This window comes from Chiloscyllium punctatum, chromosome 1 (assembly GCF_047496795.1).
Source record: "Chiloscyllium punctatum isolate Juve2018m chromosome 1, sChiPun1.3, whole genome shotgun sequence".
Classification (NCBI taxonomy): Eukaryota; Metazoa; Chordata; class Chondrichthyes; order Orectolobiformes; family Hemiscylliidae; genus Chiloscyllium; species Chiloscyllium punctatum.
In genome coordinates, this window is record NC_092739.1 from 89,568,761 (window position 1) to 89,589,057 (window position 20,297).

Genomic DNA, 20,297 nt, shown 5'->3' on the forward strand with positions numbered 1-20,297 from the left:
TTACCAAAATACATCACCTCACATTTGTCTGGATTGAAATACATCTGTCACTTTTCCACCCAACTCTCCAATCTGTCTATATTCTCCTGTATTCTTTGACAGTCCCTTATGCTTTATTCTACTCCACCAATCTTCATGTCATCTGCAAACTTGGTGATCATACCAACAGTGCCCTCTTCCAGAGGATTTATGTATATCAGAAACAAAAATGGCCCCAGCACTGACCCTTGTGGAACACCACTGGTCACTTTTCTCCATTTCGAGAAACTCCCTTCAACTACTACTCTCCGTCTCCTGTTGCTCAACCAGTTCTTTATCCACCTAGCTAGAACACCCTGCACACCATGTGGCTTCACTTTCTCCATTAGTTTACCATGGGGAACCTTATTAAGAACCTTACTAAAGTCCATGTATATGACATCAACAGCCCTTCCTTCATCTATCACTTCCTGAAAAGAACTCTATTAAGCTGGTAAGGCACGATCTCCCCCGCACAATGCCATGTTGCCTGTCACTGATAAGCTCATTCTTTTCTAAATATAAATAGATCCTATCCCTCAGTACCTTCTCTCGAAACTTTCCCACCACTGATGTCAGGCTCATTGGTCTGTAGTTACCCGGAATATCCCTACTACCCTTCTTGTACAGGGGCACAATATGAACAACCTTCCAGTCCTCCGGCACCTCAACCATGTTTAAGTATGCTACAAAGATAGCTGACAGATATTTCCTCTCTCGCCTCCCTCAGCAACCTGGGATAGATCCCATCTGGCCCTGGGGGATTTGTCCACCTTAATAACCTCTAGCCTACCCAACACATCTTCCCTACTTATGTCAACGTGATCCAGACTAATCAAACTTCTATCTCTACTCTCTTCAGTGAACACTGATGCAAAGTAATCATTCAGGATCTCACCCATTCCCTCAGGTTCAATACAAAGCTTTCCTTCCTTATCCTTTAGTGGACCAATCCTTTCTCTAGTTACCCACTTGCTTCTTATATAAGAGTAAAATGCTTTGGGATTCTCCTTAATTCTGCTCGCTAAAGCCATTTCATGATCCTTTTTAGCCCACTTGATTCCTCGTTTAAGACAGGCCCTACTCTTCTTATATTCCTCCAGGGCCTGTCCTGTTCTTAGCTGCCTAGGCCTTATGTATGCTTCCCTTTTCCTCTTGGCTAGTTGTACAATTTCTCCTGTTATCCACGGTTCACGAATCTTGCCTCTCCTATCCTTTGCCTTCAACGGGGCATGCCTATCCTGCACTATCTTTGAAAGCCTCCCACATATCAAAATTTGGACTTCCCTTCAAATAGTTGTGTCCAATCCACATTTCCCAGCTCTTGCCTAATTTTGATATAATTGCCTTTGGTCCAGTTTAGTACTCTTCCCTTAGGACCACTCTCATCTTTGTCTACAAGTATTCTAAAACTTAGAATTGTGGTCACTGTTTCCAAAGAAATCCCCCACTGCAACTTCTACCACCTGGCCTGGCTCATTTGCCAGTGCCAGGTCCACTATGGTCCTTTCCCTCGTCGGACTATTGACATACTGCTCTAGAAAACTCTCCTGGACGCTTCTTATAAATTCTACCCCATCCAGACCTCTGACGCTAAGTGTATCCCAGTCAATGTTGGGAAAATTAAAATCTCCCATCACCACTACTCTATTGCCTCTACATATTTCCATAATGTGTTTACCTATTTGTTCTTCTATCTCACGCTCACTGTTGAGAGGCCTGTAATACAGCCCCAACAATGTAACTGCACCCTTCTTATTTCTCAGCTCCACCCATAATGCCTCACTACCTAAGCCCTCCCTTGTGTCCTCCTTTAGCATAGCCGTGGTGTCATCCCTGATCAGCAATGCAACTCCACCCCACCCCTTTTACTTCCCTCCCTGTCCTGTCTGAAGTGTCTATATCCTGGAACATTTAGTTGCCAATCATCATGCCCTTCCTTCAACCAAGTCTCTGTGATGGCAATAACATCATACTCCCAGGCACCAATCCAAGCCCTAAGTTCATCTGCCTTACACACTATACTCCTTGCATTAAAGTAGATGCACTTCAGGCCACCAGTTCTTTTGCGTTCATCCACTGTCTGCCTACTCTTCCCCTTGATAACGTTATCTTACTGATTCTTACCAACTCTAGTTTTCACCTCGCTGTCTACTTGTCTTCTCTTCTGGTTCCCAGCCCCCACCACATGAGTTTAAAACCTCCCTAAATTATTGGACACAAACTGGAGGAAATTGCCGCGATCAGATGGTGCAAGTTTGTGAAGGGATTTAAAGACTGTGACAAAGAATTAAATTTAAATTTAATCTTAACTTTTGACTTCATGCTTTTTCAGCTTAGGATGTAGTCCCCAAAACAATGACTATTTCCATTGAGTAGAACAATGGCAACAGATACATAGGAACAGTACCAGCTGCAAGTTCCTCTCCAAACCACTCAAAATCCTGAATGGGAACTTTATCACCTTTCCTTCAGTGTCGTTAGGTCAAAATCCTGGATGCTCCTGGACTGGAGTGATTCAAGGTAGCTCACCAGCACCTCCTTCTCCAGGGCAATTAGAGACAGGCTACAAACACTAGCCCAGTGATGCCTTCATCCCATGAAATAATAATTTGTTTTTAAAAAGTCAAACTTCTCTCAAACTGACATAAACATGCTATATGCCACCAACTTCAAACAAGAAAGACCAAAACATAGAACACCATCCTACAGATACTAAAGGCTCCACTGACACTCCCCCAGCTAATCAGTGTAAGGTATGAATTAATGGCTATTTTGCAGTGGTGAACTTTAGCCATCGAACCTAATTCAGTTGTTTGCCAGGCAGCCTGTGGAGTGGTAAGGTTATGTAAACATCGGTTGATGACTGATATTAACTGGTCAAAGTCAATAGGCACCAATTAACACTGGTCTGGAATGCTCAGCAATAATAATGCCAAAACTGTCAATGCTCACTAATTATTAGGTAAATTCAGCAAGTTGTGACACCAAGGCACGAATCATAAAATGTGGAAATAAAGTTCCTGCCAGATATACCTTGCTCCTCCATTGGATGCACTGTTGCAGTTTTTATGGATGGAATCAAGTAGAAATTACTGACTTAGCATGAACTTAAGTAAGTGACCCACGCCTATCTGTAAAGGTGGATTAAAAACGTAAACCTTGTTCAATCAGGTGGAACTGAGGCCGAGGAGGGCAACAAGGAGTAAAGCAGCCATTTCATTCTCCTTTCAGTTTGGATGTCCATCATCACCACTTTACTTCCACAAAGGACAATCCTCTTTGTTCAAATCACTCTTTGCGGTTTCTAAAATGTTACTAATCAACTGGCGAACAATTAACCTTTGTGGCATTTTCCAACCTGTTTCTCCCCACAATTTGATATCCTGAGTTAGCCATAGCGGTTCTTCTATCTGTTAGAGCTTTTCGTTTTCAATGAAACATATCTTTACTAAGGATTATGAAAGATTTCCCCAAACATATGTCACTATTCATCTACAATCCTACCTTCCACTTCCCACTTCTTTGGAATCGTTAAGTTTAAAAACACTATTTCACATCAGACCAAGTATTGCACTTCCAAATTGCATATGAAGTACTATCACGTTCTGGCAATATTCCCCAAGCCAATTCTTTTCTATGACAGCATTAACATTACACATTATCAGAACTAAAAGTGCCTATACCTGAGCTTGCACCCAGCTGAGTTCTGATGATAATTGACTTTCCACTACAGCATTCAGACATTCGGTTATCTTTGTCTGTGCTTCAATAGAAACGGAGACATCAGCTCTCAGTTGCTGCAGCACAGTCCAGCCTACAAGTGCTGTCATAGAATTAGCCACGCTAGAAAGAATGTGCTCTTAAAGACTTTGCAAAGCACACAGTGACAAGCTGATGCCAAATTCCTCCCCATTCCTTGACATACAATGCCAATACAACAAACATTTTATTGTACTTAAATACTGCTGAAGAAAGACATATTACTTTGAACCTGTTGATATTGCATTCATCAGGACAACTCCAGATGTAAAGATGAAAATGGAAAACAACACTGAAACATATGAGAAGATTGCTGATTGGTGCACACTTTGTTAGAAGTGTTACCATGGATAAAATGTACCAGTTGTTGGTGACAGACATTGAACACCAAACTTTTTTTTAATCTTCATCCAGACAGGTTGGTTTTCAGTAGTCAAGCCTCTGCCCTGAGAAATGAACCAGAGAATGATTGTCACCTTTCTTGAGGAGATATACATATATGTTCTTTCTGACTGTAAAGAATGTATGTACAGCTTCCAGTACACACAAGTGAGCCACACGGCAAGCCTAACCGACAATCCTAAATCAGTTGCCAGAGTAAATCTTTGCACACACAAAATTATTTAGCAAATATTTTGCAATCTTAGATTAATATCTAATGCTGTGACCTTTGCAAGTGTAAGCTGGTTGAGCTTATTGCTAACAAGTGAAAGGATATGCTGTTTCATATGATCTGCCTATCTTTGGGACATCTGCTATCTAACATTACTCCAGCACCAGAATTCATATACAGGTGTCCCCTGCTATCCGAAAGTAGATCATTCCTAAGAAACCTTTCATAAGCCGAAATGACGTAAAGTGAAGAGGCAATTACCATTAGTTTATATGGGAAACATTTTTGAGCGTTCCTACCCAAAAAATAACCTACCAAATAACACCCAAAACCTAAAATAACACTAATGTATCGTAAAAGCAGGAATGATATGATAAAGTAGAAATAATGTATGTACAGTATAGTTTCACTCACCAGAATCGGGAAGATAGCGAGCGCACTGCAAGGCTGAGCAATGGCAGTGATGGTGATGGTATATTAGGCTGAGTTGGAGGAGGTTGGGGTGGTGGGAGGTACAGGAGACTAAGGTGAAGGAGACAGGGGAATGAGGGTCCTCTATTAATGTTTCCGGGAAATGCACTTGGCGGCACCATGCTTGTTGCACACACTTTTTCATAAAAGCAAAAATCCTCTTTTGAATAGTGAAAACAGGTATTAAATGTTGGTCTTTTGTAAAAGCGAACTGGCATAAAGCGAAAGTTCAAAAAGCAGGGGATATCTGTTGCACGTAATTCATTTGTGTGCAAGCCAGATAACTTTTTGGCTGCACCCTGTTAGTGGCAAAACAGGACTTGCATTGCTACTGCATAGTAGCAGTTAAGCAGCTTGCTTTATCTGTTTCTCAAACCTTTGAGGTACCTTACCCTTCTAGGGTAATCTGGGCACTTTATACTAGAGAATGAATGTTCTTTTTCCTTTACTTCAGCACTTTTTGCAAACTGTCCTGATGAATGCAAGAGTAAAAGCTTTAACTAAATTATTATTTTCAGAAATATCCAAGCTCTATGACCAAATGACCAGTTTATTGTACATATCCATCAGTCTTTCTCCATACATCACCTCATTAAAGTACTCATCTGAGTCCTTAAAGTTGATTGTTGACAGGTGAGTGAAATGAGGTAGAGAATTGAACAGTGGTGGCTTTGTAAGTATGCAGCAAACATAGATACCTTCAGTAATCTTAATCACTCTCAGTTCTTGACCTCTTGGTGCACTGAGTCTAATCACTGAGCCACCCTATTGGTATTGTCTGATTTTGTGTTGACATAGCTGTCTTGATGGACTGTACTGCTTCAAAGACTGCATTGTTCTACCCTCACGGATTCTACCTACCATAGGGTCCGGGCACTGGATGTCTGTACTACACTAGAGAGACTGTTCTAGTTAGACTATTCCTAATCGGAGTCTAATGTATCACATTCTGTATCTTAACTCAGGGGAACTACTGTCAGCAAAACCTGCAAACTCTTTACTTAACATTCTAATTTTCAGAATGTTAATTGCAGCTCTCTAGCAGAGTTCTTCCATTCCTCTCTTCTATGTGATTGTTAATGTTAGAGTTGCATCATTATCATTAACATAGACCTCCAGCTTACTTTATGTTGACCATAATGCCTACATGCTAAAACTATCATGTCACTAACTGCCCCCGATGGCTTTATTGCTCCCTTTGGGAATAGGGCCTCTCTTTTATCCATTCTCTGTCCAAAGGCTCCTAATGCTTCAGTAGGAACCTTGAAGCACCATTGTCACTCTTCCTGTAATACATGCTTATGCTTTAATAGAAGCTCTACAGTATCACAGAATCCCTCTAGTGTGGAATCAGGCCATTTGGCCCATTGAGTCCACACCATCCTTCTAAACAGCATCTCTCACACACACACAAACCCTGCATCTCCTATGGCTAATCCACCTAGCCTGCACACCTCCGGGCTACTTGGTATGGTCAATCCACATAATCTGTGCTCCTTTGGGCTGTGGGAATAAGCACCCAGAGGAGACCTAAACAGAGTTGGGGAGAACGTGCAAACTCCACAGTTACCCGAAGGTGGAACAGGTGCAGGTTGGCTTTAAGTAGCATTACACTGGCTTGTTGACATGTGCAGACACTTACTGATTGCTTAGAGCTGCAATACCCATTACTCTCAACTAAATTAGCAGAAGCACAGTTTTTTGTCCCACCCACATAATAAGGAGCAAGCACAGGCTAATAGCGTATCATGAGCTCCCCACCCGTTGTCAAGCATTATTCCACTTTTATAATGAAAATCTAAACCTGGAACTTTGTGGGGAACTTTCTTTCCAGTAAATATCAAGCATCATTCCTTGCTGCTGATCATAAAATCCATGCATACTTTCAAACAAAAAAAAAATCACAGGATAGGTTTTCACCTTTCTGTTTGGTTGTAAACCCAGTGGTCCTGATCAGTTGCTGACCTCACAACATGGGCCATTTTAATTCATATTGAAGTCCGCAGAAATAAGCAGTTTCTCTGAAAGTCAACTGATCCACTGCATCTGTTTTACCTTTCAATTTTTGTTCAAACAGATAGATAGAAAAATGTTTAAGTGGGGTGCTGGAAAAGCGCAGCAGGCCAGGCAGCATCCAAGGAGCTGGAGACATCAATTCTCCTGCTCCTCAGGTGCTGCCTGACCTGCTGTGCTTTTCCAGCACCACACTCTCGACTCTATTCTCCAGCATCTGCAGTTCTCACTTTCGCCTGTAAAAATGTCTAAACTTAATTATAAATCCAACTATTTGATATTTAAGAAGAGTGCTTAGTGCAATGCCTAAATTCAAATCCTGCATAACAGATTTTCAATTCAATGCCAATTTTGCACATTTTGCATATGATCTTTGAGACTCCTGTATGATGGCATCTAAATTGTGAACATTATGAACATTATATTACTATAGTAAAAAAAACCACTACATTTCAGCCTTAATTAAAACAAATTGTGTCTGCTTCAACATAAAAATTCATTAAATTGCAAAGAAATAAATCTGATTGGAATCAATAAACAATGAATATATTAATACATATGGTAGACTAAAAAAAGGTTCCTTTCTTTTTAACTCAAATAATGAAATCAACAACAGCAGCATTCCAAAAGCAACAAAGAAGAATAGAGAAGACACCAGTCATTTAATGTCTGGGAGCACAGGCGTGTGAATCCTAACTATTCACACAATATGCATTTAAAAATAACTCTGTTTCTGATATATTTTATGGACAAAGAATCTGACAAAATTGCTCCCCAATTATATAACTCTAGCCAGTACGTCTGTATTTAATAGAGATTAATATTGTATGAATTTTTAGATACTGAAATTGTAATGCAGATCTATTTTGGGAGATGGATAATGTTGATTAGGCAGAACAAAAGATCATTAAATTTAATCAGTGGATCTATCCTTTACTCACCCTATTACAATCAGGCCTAGGTTTCTGTTCAGCTGATCCTCCTTATTGTTGCCTTTACACAGTTGCTGGAGGTTATTGGAAAGACAGGCAAAACTGGGAGGTAGCACAGCGCTGGCACCATACATCAGTCAAACATTAAATCACAGCCCCTTCAGATCAAAGGAATATTTCTTGATTCCGATGACATAGCACAAAAGAAAAGCAAAGGGGCAAATATTGCTGGTGTATCCAACTTGAGGCAGCATTTATCCACCTGGCAATCTTGAAATTTTCAGAAATAAAACAAAATGTTGATAAAAGTTTTCCAAAGGATTCACTTAATTTGCAAAAGGTCAAATATCCATGACAGCAACAGCAGCTTTTCTGAATCATTCAAGTATTGCATTTCTTCATCCAGTGTCCAGGCCACGCTACAGCCACATTCCTGAGCACATGGACATTGTTATCAGAGATAAAACCATGCTTCACATGTGTCAGGAAAAGAGTTAGGTTTGTTTCCTGCTACTTGTCCTGTTGGTACTGAATGGAGCAGAATGCTCTGCACTAAGTGACAGCTGCACTGTGACTCACAGTTACATCAATATAGGTTGGAGTTTTTTTTATTTTCACTGAGAGACATTCTCCTCCCACCAGCCTCAGGCAAACCAGCAAACTGCAACAACAGCTAATGTGAACTGCATGGAAATGGTCATCAATAAACTGTTAGTGCAGAGTCACAAAGTACCATTAGCATTGCAGCAGAAAAACTATCACTAATTTAAATTAGAAAAATGACCTTCACCAGAAAAAGGACAGTATACGTTGAATTATTTTTGCAGATTGCGTAATTTAAACTGCAACCTTGTTCACCTATTTCTTCATCTGTGCTTTGAATGCAAATCAGACATTCATAAATTCTATATATGAATTCAGTTACCAATCAGTAAATTAACCTCCACTAAGTGCCAAGATGAAATTCTTCATGAATTGACAATTAATTTCTAGTAAAGGTAAAGTTGCCATGGTCCTACCTGGTCATAAGACTGCGCTCTCATTAGAAAGATGTCTGATGGTGGTTTAAACTGAAGGTCAACATGACACAGGCAAGGGGAGAGATCGCGTAGGGGAGTCCTTCATGGCAACCTCAGCCAGTGCAGAAATTGAACCCATGCTGTTGGTGGCATTTCTAGTTATTATATACAGATATATGAACAAATGGATTAAGGACAGGAGTAAGCCATTTAGCCCCTCGGTCCTGCCCCACCATTCAATTATACATTCCCACTTAACCCCAATAACCTTTGACTCCCTTGTTCATCAAGAATCTATTGCAGTGGCTCCTAACCTTCTCAGTAACATGGCACAGTTCAATGAGACAAACAATTCCAAGGAAAACCAACTTTTTTCAGCTGAATCAATCACTTATAAATGTCACATTTAATTTCACGTTGAACAACAATTGGAAGAAGCACTGAGGACGGCAAGGGCACAAAGTGTACTCTGGGTGGGAGATTTCAATGTCCACCACTAAGAGTAGTTTAGCAGCATTTCTACTGATTAAGCTGGTCAGGTCCTAAAGTATACAGCTACTAGACTGGGTCTGCAGCAGCTGGTGAGGGAACCAACAAGAGGGAAAGACATACTTAACCTTATCCTTATCATCTCCCGGCTGCTGATGCATCTGTCCATCACAGTACCAGTAACAGCAACAACTGCACAGTCCATGTGGAAACAAATTCCCACCATCACATGGAGATTAAATTCCACAGGTTGGATGGCACTACCACAGTACAAATTGGAACAGACTTTGAACAGATCTAGCAACTCAGAACTGGGCATCCATGAGGTGCTGTGGACCTTCAACAGCAGCAGAATTGTACTCCAGCACAATCTGTAACCTCATGACTTGACATATCCCCCACTCAACCATTACCATCAACCCAGGGGACGAATCCTATTTCAATGGAGAGTGCAGGAGGGCATGCCAGGAGTAGCACCAGACACACATGAAAATGAGGTGAAGTTACCAACAGGACAACTTGCATAACAAACAGCATCAGCAGCAAGCGATTCCATAACCAACAAATCAGATCTGATCTCTGTACTCCTGCTATACCAGTCGTGAATGGTGGTGGACAATTAAACAAATCACTGGGAGAATGTGGCTCCACAAATATTCCAATCCTTAATGATGGAGGAGCTCAGCTCATCAGTGCAAAAGATGGCTAAGGGAGAGACAGGACTGGCAGCTTCATGTACCAGGATACAGGTGTTTTAGGCACAACAGAGGTGGTGGAAAGAAGGGAGGAGGAGCTGCATTTTTGATTAAGGCGATGATCACAGCAGTAATCAGATGAAATAACTGAAGAATCATCCTGTGAAGCTTTGTGGGTGGAGCTAAGAAATCAGAAGGGGATAGTGATGTTATAGTGTTGTACTACAGGCCCCCAAATAATCAATGGGAATTAAAGGAACAAATATGCAGGGAGATTGTGGAGACTAAGAGTAGCAATAGTTTTGTCATAGTAGGGGATTTTAATTTTTGTAACATACACTGGGACTGCCAGAGCATTAAGGGCTGAGATAGGGTGGAATTTGTTAAGTTTCCTCAAGCAGTATATAGAGGATCCCACTCAGGAAAGGGGCAAATATCGACTTACTCTTGGGAAATAGGGCTGGACAGGTGATGGAGGTGACAGTGAGGGAGCACTTTAGGACCAGTAACCAAAGTTTTATTAACTTGAAAATAATTATGGAGAGGGACAAAACGGTCCCCAGTTTCACGTTCTAAATTGGGGCAAGGCGAATTTTAGAGTCAGAGTCATAGAGATGTATACATGGAAACAGACCCTTCGGTTCAACCTGTCCATGCTGACCAGATATCCCAACCCAATCTAGTCTCACCTGCCAGCACGCGGCCCATATCCCTCCAACCCTTCCTATTCATATACCCATCCAGATGCCTCTTAAATGTTGCAATTGTACCAGCCTCCACCACTTCCTCTGGTAGCTCATTCCATACACGTACCACCCTGTGTGTGAAAAGGTTGTCCCTTAGGTCTCTTTTATATCTTTCCCCTCTCACCCTAAATTTATTTTCCTCTAGTTCTGGACTCCCCAACCCCAGGGAAAAGACTTTGCCTATTTCTCCTATCCATACCCCTCATAATTTTGTAAATCTTTATAAAGGTCACCCCTCAGCCTCCGACACTCCAGGAAAAACAGCCCCAGCCTATTCAACCTCTCCACATAGCTCAAATCCTCCAACCCTAGCAACATCCTTGTAAATCTTTTCTGAACCCTTTCAAGTTTCACAACATCTATCCGATGGGAAGGAGACCAGAATTGCACGCAATATTCCAACAGTGGTCTAACTAACGTCCTGTACAGTCGCAACATGACCTCCCAACTCCTCTACTCTATCCCCTACCAGTAAAGGAAAGCGTAGCAAATACCTTCTTCACTATCCTATCTACCTGCGACTCCACTTTCAAGGAGCTATGAACCTGCACTCCAAGGTCTCTTTGTTCAGCAACACTGCCTAGCACCTTACCATTAAGTGTATAAGTCCTGCATAGATTTGCTTTCCCAAACTGCAGCACTTCACATTTATCTGAATTAAACTCCATCTGCAACTCCAAAGCCCATTGGCCCATCTGAGCAAGATCCTGTTGTAATCTGAGGTAACTTTGTCATTGTCCACTGCACCTCCTAGTTTGGTGTCATCTGCAAACTTACTAATTAAACCTCCTATGTTCACATCCAAATCATTTGTATATTTGACAGAAAGTAGTGGGCCCAGCACTGATCCTTGTGGCACTCCACTGGTCACAGGCCTCCAGTCAGAAACAACCCTCCACCACCACCACCACCTGTCTACTCCCTTTGAGCCAGTTCTGTATCCACATGGCTAGTTCTCCCTGTATTCCATGAGATCCAATCTTGCTAACCAGTCTCCCATGGGGAACCTTGTCGAATGCCTTATTGAAGTCCATATAGATCACATCCACCACTCTCCCCTCATCAATCGTCTTTCATGGAATTTTGAAGGAATAAGACAGGAGCTTGCAGGGATTGATTGGAGTAATTTGTTTGCAGGCAAAGGGACCTCTGGCAAGCAGAAGGCCTAAAAAGAGAGATAGGTAGAGTTCATGTTCCTGTGCGAGTGAAGAGCAAAGTTGGCAGGAATAGGGAGCCCTGGATGATAAGAGATATTGAGGCTTTGACCAGTAAAAAGGAGGCATGCCTCAGATAGAGGCAGCTGGGATCAAGAAAATCCCTGGAGGTATAGGGGGAATAGAGGAGCTTATTGAAGAAGGAAATCAGGAGGGCGAAAAGGGGTCATGAGACAGCTTTGGATTAGAGTGAATCCAAAGATGTTCTTTAAATATAATTAAAGGAAAAAGACTAACTAAAGAGAGAATAGAACCCTTCAAGGACCAAAAATGGACATATATGTGTTGGAACACAGAAGATGGGCAGGTCCTCAATGAATATTTCTCGACTTGGGAACTTGGAGAAGTTAGCAGCAATATCAAAGGGACTGTAGAGGTGGTGTTGGATGTATTAGAATGTATGAAAGTAGAAAAATCTCCTTGTAATGACCAGATATATCCAGGGACACTGCAAGGGGCTAGAGAAGAAATTGCGGGGGCCCTGGCTGATATTTTTGCATCATCGTTAGCCACAGGTAAGGTCCTGAAAGACAAGTGGATAGTGAATGTTATTCAAGGAGAGCTGCAAAGAAAAACCTGGAAACTATAGACCAGTAAGCCTAATATCTGTGTTGGGTAAGTTACTTTAGAAGATTCTGAGGGATAAGATAAACATGCATTTCGAAAGACAGGGTTTCATTTCGAATCGTCAGCATGGCTTTGTACAGGGGCGCTCATGCCTCACTAATTTGTTAGTGTTCGTTGATGAAGTGGCCAGGAAGTTTGATGAGGGCAGGATGGTCAAGGTAGTCTATATGGATTTCAGTTAAGCCTTTGACTAGGTTCCACATGGTAGGCTGCTCTGGACGGTTAAATCACATAGAATCTAGGTGGAGCTAACAAATTGGATACAAAATTGGCTTGATGTTAGGAAACAGAGGGTAACAGTGGAAGGATGCTTGTCAGCCTGGAAGCCTATGGCTAGTAGAGTGCCTCGGAGTAGTTGCTGGGCCCATTGCTGTTTGTTATCTATATCAAATGATTTGGATGAGAATGTACAAGGCATGATTAGTACGTTTGCAGATGACACCAAAATAAGTGGTATCGTAGAGAGTGAGAAAGTTTATCAGAGATTGCAGCAGGACTTTAATCAGCTGGGGAAGTGGGCCGAGAAATGGCAAATGGAGTTTATTAAAGATAAGTGTGAGTTGTTGCATTTTGGAAAGTCAAATCAAGGCAGGAGTTTCATGGTGAATGACAGGGCCTTAAGGAGTGTAGTGGAACAGAGGGACCTTGGAGTTCAGGTGAACAGTTTTCTGAAAGTGGAGTCACAGCCAGACAGGGCAGTAAAGATGCCAGAACTCAAGGGCCTGGACAAGATAGAACTTTTTTCTTTAGAGCATAGGAGACTGAGGGGTGATTTTACAGAAGTGCATAAGAACATGAGAGGCATGAGTAGGGTGAATCCACTCAGTCTTTTTCCCAGTGTTGGGGAATTGTGGACGAGACAGCATCAGTCTAAGGTTACAGGGGAAGAAAATAAGAGGGAACCGGAGGGGCAACTTTTTTTTTTACACAGAGGGAGGTATACATGTGGAATGAGCTGCCAACAGAAGTGGTTGAGATGGGTACATTCACAACATTTAAAAGGCATTTGAAAAAAATACATGGATAGGGAAGGTTTGGAAGGATATAGGCCCAGTGCAGGGAAATCGGGTTAGCATTAATGGACAATTTGGTTGGCTTGGACCAGTTTGGGCCAAAGGGCCTGCCTCTGTAATGTAGGAATCTCCATGACTTGACAAGGCTGAACTTTCGCAGTAATCTTCAGCCAGAAGTGTCGAGTGGATGATATATCTCTGCCTCCTCCAGTGGCTCCCCCAGCGTTACAGATACCAGCCTTCAGCCAATTTGATTCACTCTCCATGATATTAAGAAATGATTGGAGATAATGGATACTGCAATTCCGGAAACAGTCTTGAAGTCCTGTGCTCCGGAACCTGCTGCTCCCCAAGCCAAACCTGGCCAATTACTGCCCTATCAGTCTACCCTTGATCATCAGTAAAGTGATGGAAGGTGTCATCAACAGTGCTATCAAGCAGCACCTGCATAGCGACGCCCAGTTTGGGTTCTGCCAGGACCATTCAACGCTTGACCTCAATACAGCCTTGGTTCAAACACGGACAAGACAGCTGAATTCCAGAGGGGAATGACAGCCCTTGATATCCAGGCCACATTTGACCAATTGTGGCATCAAGGCGCTCAAGCAAACCTGGAATCAGTGGGTATCAGAGGCAAACTCTCCAGTAGTTGGAGTCTTACCTGACACATAGGAAGATGGATGCAGTTGTTGGTGGTCTGTCCTCTCAGTTTCAGGACCTCTCTGTAGGCATTCCTCAGGGTACTATCCTGGGGTCACCATCTTCAGCTGCTTTATCAATGCCCTTCTCTCCACCATAAGGTCAGATGTGGGGAAGTTTGCTGATGATTGCACAATGTTCAGGACCATTCACAACTCCTCAGATATTGAAAACAGTCCATGTTCAAATTCAACAAGATCTAGAGAATATCCAAGCCTGAACTGAGAAGTAGAAAGTAACATTCTTGCTACACAAATGCCAGGCTATGACCAGCATCAAGAAGAGACAACTTAATAACTGCCCCTTGACATTCAGTGATGTTACCATCACTGAACATCCCCAACCTCCTGCAAGTTATAATTGACCAGAAACTCAACTGGACTTGCCACATAAACACAGTGGCTGCAAAAGCAGGTCAGAGGCTAGGAATACCGTGGTGAGCAACTCACATCCTGACTCTACAAGGCACAGGTCAAGAGTGTAATGTAATACTCCCCCCACTTGCCTGCATTGGGTGCAGCTCAACAACACTCAAGAAGATTGACACCATGCAGCATAAAGCAGCCCGCTTGGTTACCACTACATCCACTCCCTTCATCATCGACACTCAGTTGCAGCAATGTACTATCTACAAGATGCACTGCCAAAATTCACTAAAATCTGAGACAGCATCTTCTAAATCCATGAACATTTCCACCTAGAAGGACAAGGGCAGCAGATATAATGGGAACACTACCACCTTCAAGTCTCCTTTCAAGCCACTCACCATCCTGACATGGAAACATTTCACTGTTGCTTCACTGTGGCTGGGTCAAAATCCTGGAATTCCCTCTGTGGGTCAACCCACAGCAGGTGGACTGCAGCAGTTCAAGAAGACAGCTTACTACCTCCTTCTCAAGGGCAACTAGGGATGGGCAATAAATGCCAGTGACACCCACACCCCACAAAAGAATATATTTTTTTAAATTACTATGGTAACGATCTACTTGTGAGGTTTACAGTGAAGTGCATACAAGGGAAGAAAAATGAAATGCATTTCAAATCCACTGGAAATGAAATACACCATTCTCAAGTATGAACAGCCACATTTTCAAAATCTGCCCAATTTAACTATTTCTAACTGTACATAGCCCAGTGCCAATTCGAGAGACCCAACATGTCTTCTTTGGTGCTGCAGACCTCTCTGTCTCGAATCGAGTCTGGAAGGCTGTGCAGAACCTCCTGCAGTCTGTTATTATCTTCACTGTTTACACTGTTCCTTCACTGTTCCTCGCTTTAGCAAACTCTGACAATAATAACTTGAACTATTAACTCAATTTTGCATTTTTGCCTCCAACATTTAGGACTTTCACGTTTTAGTAGCAAAAGACTGATACCTCACTTTTAAGTTGTTGATGAACTTTCACAACTTCTAGGAGTTGTGATGCTGGTTGAATGATTTTGCTTTTAAGAAGAAACAATGTTTGTTTTCCAGCAACTTTCATGACACTTGTCCAAGAAATTCTTGCGCAAGCGAAACTGCCTTTTGTCTAACAGCAGACATATTGGTGCCACCCCAGTTGTGTGCCACGAAAAGTCTCTAGGGCAGGAGCCACCTGCAATTGGACAACTCAAGGAAGGGATTTGATTGGCCTTTGTCATGTCCTCCCCATTGGCTTATAGCCCTCTAAAACGCATTGGTGATTGGTGAATATCTGCACAAATTAAGGAATACTGAAAGCACAGAAGCTCTCACAGCGATGTTCACTTCCACTTAAAATATACAAAACTCCATTCAGATGCATTCATTAAAAACAAAACCTCCAGCTTTCTCTGGACCATATAAAATAAAATGAAATGAAACTAAACCACAGGGTCAATCTTGCAGCTGCTTGGATATTTCTGAGACATGCCACATTCTGTGGCATAAGGTCAAATGTATTTTTTTGCTACATTTTACCCGACTTATCACAGCCTGTGCTCTTATGGGAAAATCAAGTTAAATCTCTGCCCAATCCCACTACCTAATGTTCCCAGCCAACTCGTCGCACAGCAGAGATGTCCAAGATCAGCATCCCTTGCAGCCATGTCACCTTCCAAAGCCCCACCCTGCCCATCTGCAGGATGGTGCCATCTGGAATCAGTGCTCCTTGGCTGTGGAAGGAGCAAGGAGAGATGATGGAGAAACAGAGGTTGCCATCATACTCTTCTCTGAGAGGGACCTGTAGGTCCTTGTGGACAAGGTGCTGAAGAGGAATCCTCTGCCCAGTGGACCAGCAGAGGAGGCCACACCACCATACTGTACCAGCTGGGTCAGAGATCACCACCAAAGTCAGTGCCATCTCCAGGGGAAGGAGGACTAGGCAGCAGTTCAGGGAGACACTCAAATGACCTTCTCTGCTTCCGCCAGGGTAAACGCAATACTCTGCTCTCTACTACTGATGTCGCCAATAAGACTAAACACTCAGACTCCACATACATGCAGCATACATACTTTAATTAACTTGTACACAAGGGGAACAGCTCGACCCCTGATACTAGCTATTCCCCTGAAACAATCGAGCAGTTGTACAGTGATACATCCAATCAAATGCTCTTGTGCTTTCAGCATTCCTTAATTTGCACAGCTATTCATCAATCATCAACACATGTTAACGGGCTCGAAGCCAATGGGCAGAGCATGATAAAGGCCAATCAAATCTCCTTCCCGGAGTTGTCCAATAGCAGTAGGTTCCTGCCCTAAGGACCTTTTTATGGTACACAACTCGGGTGGCACCAATACGTCTGCTATTAGACAAAAGGCAGTTTCGCTTGCGCAAGAATTTCTTTGTATATGCAAAACCGGTGTTTCACAGGGTGCAAGAACAGACTAGGAGCAAGATTTAACTCTTTAGGGACCAGCATTCCTTGAAATTTTCCACACTCCCCCTCCCTTTCTTGTGCCACTGCACCCAGCTCACACCAAGGCTCATGCTCTGACGGCTCCTCTGTTGTATCAAACACCTTACCTCAACCAATCTCATTCCTCCCCCCTATCCTCCCATACCACTAACCCTGCATGACCTCTGTGCTGCCTCATTTCTCCCTTGGAACACCTTCACAAGTTAGTAATTTTGCAGATGACACCAAAATTGGAGGTGTAGTGGACAGCGAAGAGGGTTGCCTCAGATTACAACAGGATCTGGACCAGATGGGCCAATGGGCTGAGAAGTGGCAGATGGAGTTTAATTCAGATAAATGCGAGGTGCTGCATTTTGGGAAAGCAAATCTTAGCAGGACTAAGACACTTAATGGTGAGGTCCTAGGGAGTGTTGCTGAACAAAGAGACCTTGGAGTGCAGGTTCATAGCTCCTTGAAAGTGGAGTCGCAGGTAGATAGGATAGTGAAGGCGGCGTTTGGTATGCTTTCCTTTATTGGTCAGAGTATTGAGTACAGGAGTTGGGAGGTCATGTTGCGGCTGTACAGGACATTGGTTAGGCCACTGTTGGAATATTGCATGCAATTCTGATCTCCTTCCTATCGGAAAGATGTTGTGAAACTTGAAAGGGTTCAGAAAAGATTTACAAGGATGTTGCCAGGGTTGGAGGATCTGAGCTACAGGGATAGGCTGAACAGGCTGGGGCTTTTTTCCCTGGAGCATCGGAGGCAGAGGGGTGACCTTTATAGAGGTTTACAAAATTGTGAGGGGCATGGATGGGATAAATAGACAAAGTCTTTTCAGGCAGTCCAGAACTAGAGGGCATAGGTTTAGGGTGAGAGGGGAAAGATATAAAAGGGACCTAAGAGGCAACTTTTTCACACAGAAGGTTGTACGTGTATGGAATGAGCTGCCAGAGGATGTAGTGGAGGCTGATACAATTGCAACATTTAAGAGGCATTTGGTTGGGTATATGAATAGGAAGGGTTTGGAGGGGGATATGGGCCTAGTGCTGGCAGGTGGGACTAGTTTGGGGTTGGGATATCTGGTCGGCATGGACAGGTTGGACCAAAGGTTCTGTTTTCATGCTGTACATCTCTATGACTCTATCACTGATGCTCAGTAGCAGCAGTGCATAATAGTTACAAGATACACTGAACGACATAGAACATAACAGAGCAGGACACACCGTTCGGCCCTTGATGTTACACCGACCTGTGAAACCAATCTGAAGCCCATTTATCCTACACTATTCCATTAACATTCATTATGTTTATCCAATGACCAGTTAAATGTCCTTAAAAATTGGCGAGTCTACTACTGTTGCAGGCAGACCGTTCCACACTCCTACCCCTCTCAGAGTGAAGAACTTATCTCTGATACCTGTCCCATATCTATCACCTCTCAATTTAAATCTATCTCCCCTCATGCTAGCCACCACCATCCGAGGAAAAAAAGTTCTCACTGCCCACCCTATCTAATCCTCTGATCATCTTAATCCCTTCTAGCCTGTAGCCTATATATCAGTATTCTCCTTGAAAACATTGTCTTTTTCCATGTGAATACTGATGAAAAATATCCATTTAGCGCCTCTATTTCTTTGAACTCCATGCACAACTTCCCACTATTCTCTTTGACTGACCCTACTCTTACTCTAGTCATTCTTTCACTGGGGAGACTGGATGCCTCGTAGCAGAGTGCTTTAGGGAACATCTCTGGGACACCCGCACCAATCAACCACACCGCCCCATGGCCCAACATTTCAACTCCCCCTCCCACTCTGCCGAGGACATGGAGGTCCTGGGCCTCCTTCACCGCCGCTCCCTCACCACCAGACACCTGGAGGAAGAACGCGGGCGGCACGGTGGTACAGTGGTTAGCACTGCTGCCTCACAGCGCCAGAGACCTGGGTTCAATTCCCGACTCAGGCGACTGACTGTGTGGAGTTTACACATTCTCCCCGTGTCTGCGTGGGTTTCCTCCGGGTGCTCCGGTTTCCTCCCACAGTCCAAAGATGTGCAGGTTAGGTGAATTGGTCATGCTAAATTGCCCATAGTGTTAGGTGAAGGGGTAAATGTTGGGGAATGGGTGGGTTGCACTTCGGCGGGTTGGTGTGGACTTGTTGGGCCGAAGGGCCTGTTTCCACACTGTAAGTAATCTAATCTAAGTAACGCCTCATCTTCCGCCTCGGAACACTTCAACCCCAGGGCATCAATGTGGACTTCACCAGTTTCATTTCCCCTTCCCCCACCTCACCCCAGTTCCAATCTTCCAGCTCAACACTGTCCCCATGACTTACCCTACTACCTATCTTCCTTTCCACCTACCACTCCGCCCTGCTCTCTGACCTATCAACTTCATCCCCCCCCCCCATTCACCTATTGTACTCTATGCTACTTTCTCCCCACCCCCACCCTCCTCTTATTTATCTCTCCACATTGCAGGCACCCTGCCTCTATTCCTGATGAAGGGCTTTTGCCTGAAATGTCGGTTTTCCTGCTCCTCGGATGCTGCTTGAACTGCTGTGCCTTTCCAGCACCACTCTAATCCAGAATTCTTTCATTCCTGACATCCCTATGGAAAGCTTTAGGGTTTTTCTTGATTCTAGACACTCAGCAAGCATATTCCAAAACCACAATCACTTGCATCTAGAAGGGCAAGGGCAGCACACCCAAGATTCCTTCAAGTCACTCATTATCCTTTCACAGGAATGTATCGCCATTCCCTTCACTATCACTGGGTCAAAGTCCTGGATCTACCTCTCTTATGACATGCAGCAGTTCAAGAAGGTAGCTCAGCACCACCTTCTCAAGGCCAACTAGGGATGGACAATAAATGTTGGCTGTGCCAGCAATGCTCACATCTCATAAGTGAAGAAACGCTTCCCCTCCATGTGCACCAACCTTAACAGTTGTGCCCTCCATTGTGCCTTACTCATTCATCCCCATGAGGTAGTGACAGAAAACAGCCCATAACAGGGCTCCAAGTCATAGTACAAATGATTGGATGCCGGATGCTCAAAAGGACTCTTGTCCTGGCAGGAGAAAAGCAAGACTGCTCATGTGGGGATGCAGAGGCATCTATATTCCA

General features: G+C 43.3%; 1 protein-coding gene across 4 annotated transcripts in view; it reads right to left on the reverse strand.

Moving 5' to 3' along the window:
* Positions 1-20,297, reverse strand: part of LOC140477186 (protein FAM149A-like) — a 118,243-nt gene that overhangs the window by 55,791 nt on the left and 42,155 nt on the right. For 2 of the 4 annotated variants that reach the window (XM_072570666.1, XM_072570657.1), the window contains exon 1: positions 7,819-8,293. The exons of the other annotated variants lie outside the window; for them this stretch is intronic. In XM_072570666.1, coding sequence (XP_072426767.1) covers positions 7,819-7,943 — 125 coding nt within the window. In that variant the 5' untranslated portion in view covers positions 7,944-8,293. Of the gene's footprint in view, positions 1-7,818; positions 8,294-20,297 lie in introns of those variants that run through there. 4 annotated transcript variants of the gene reach the window in all.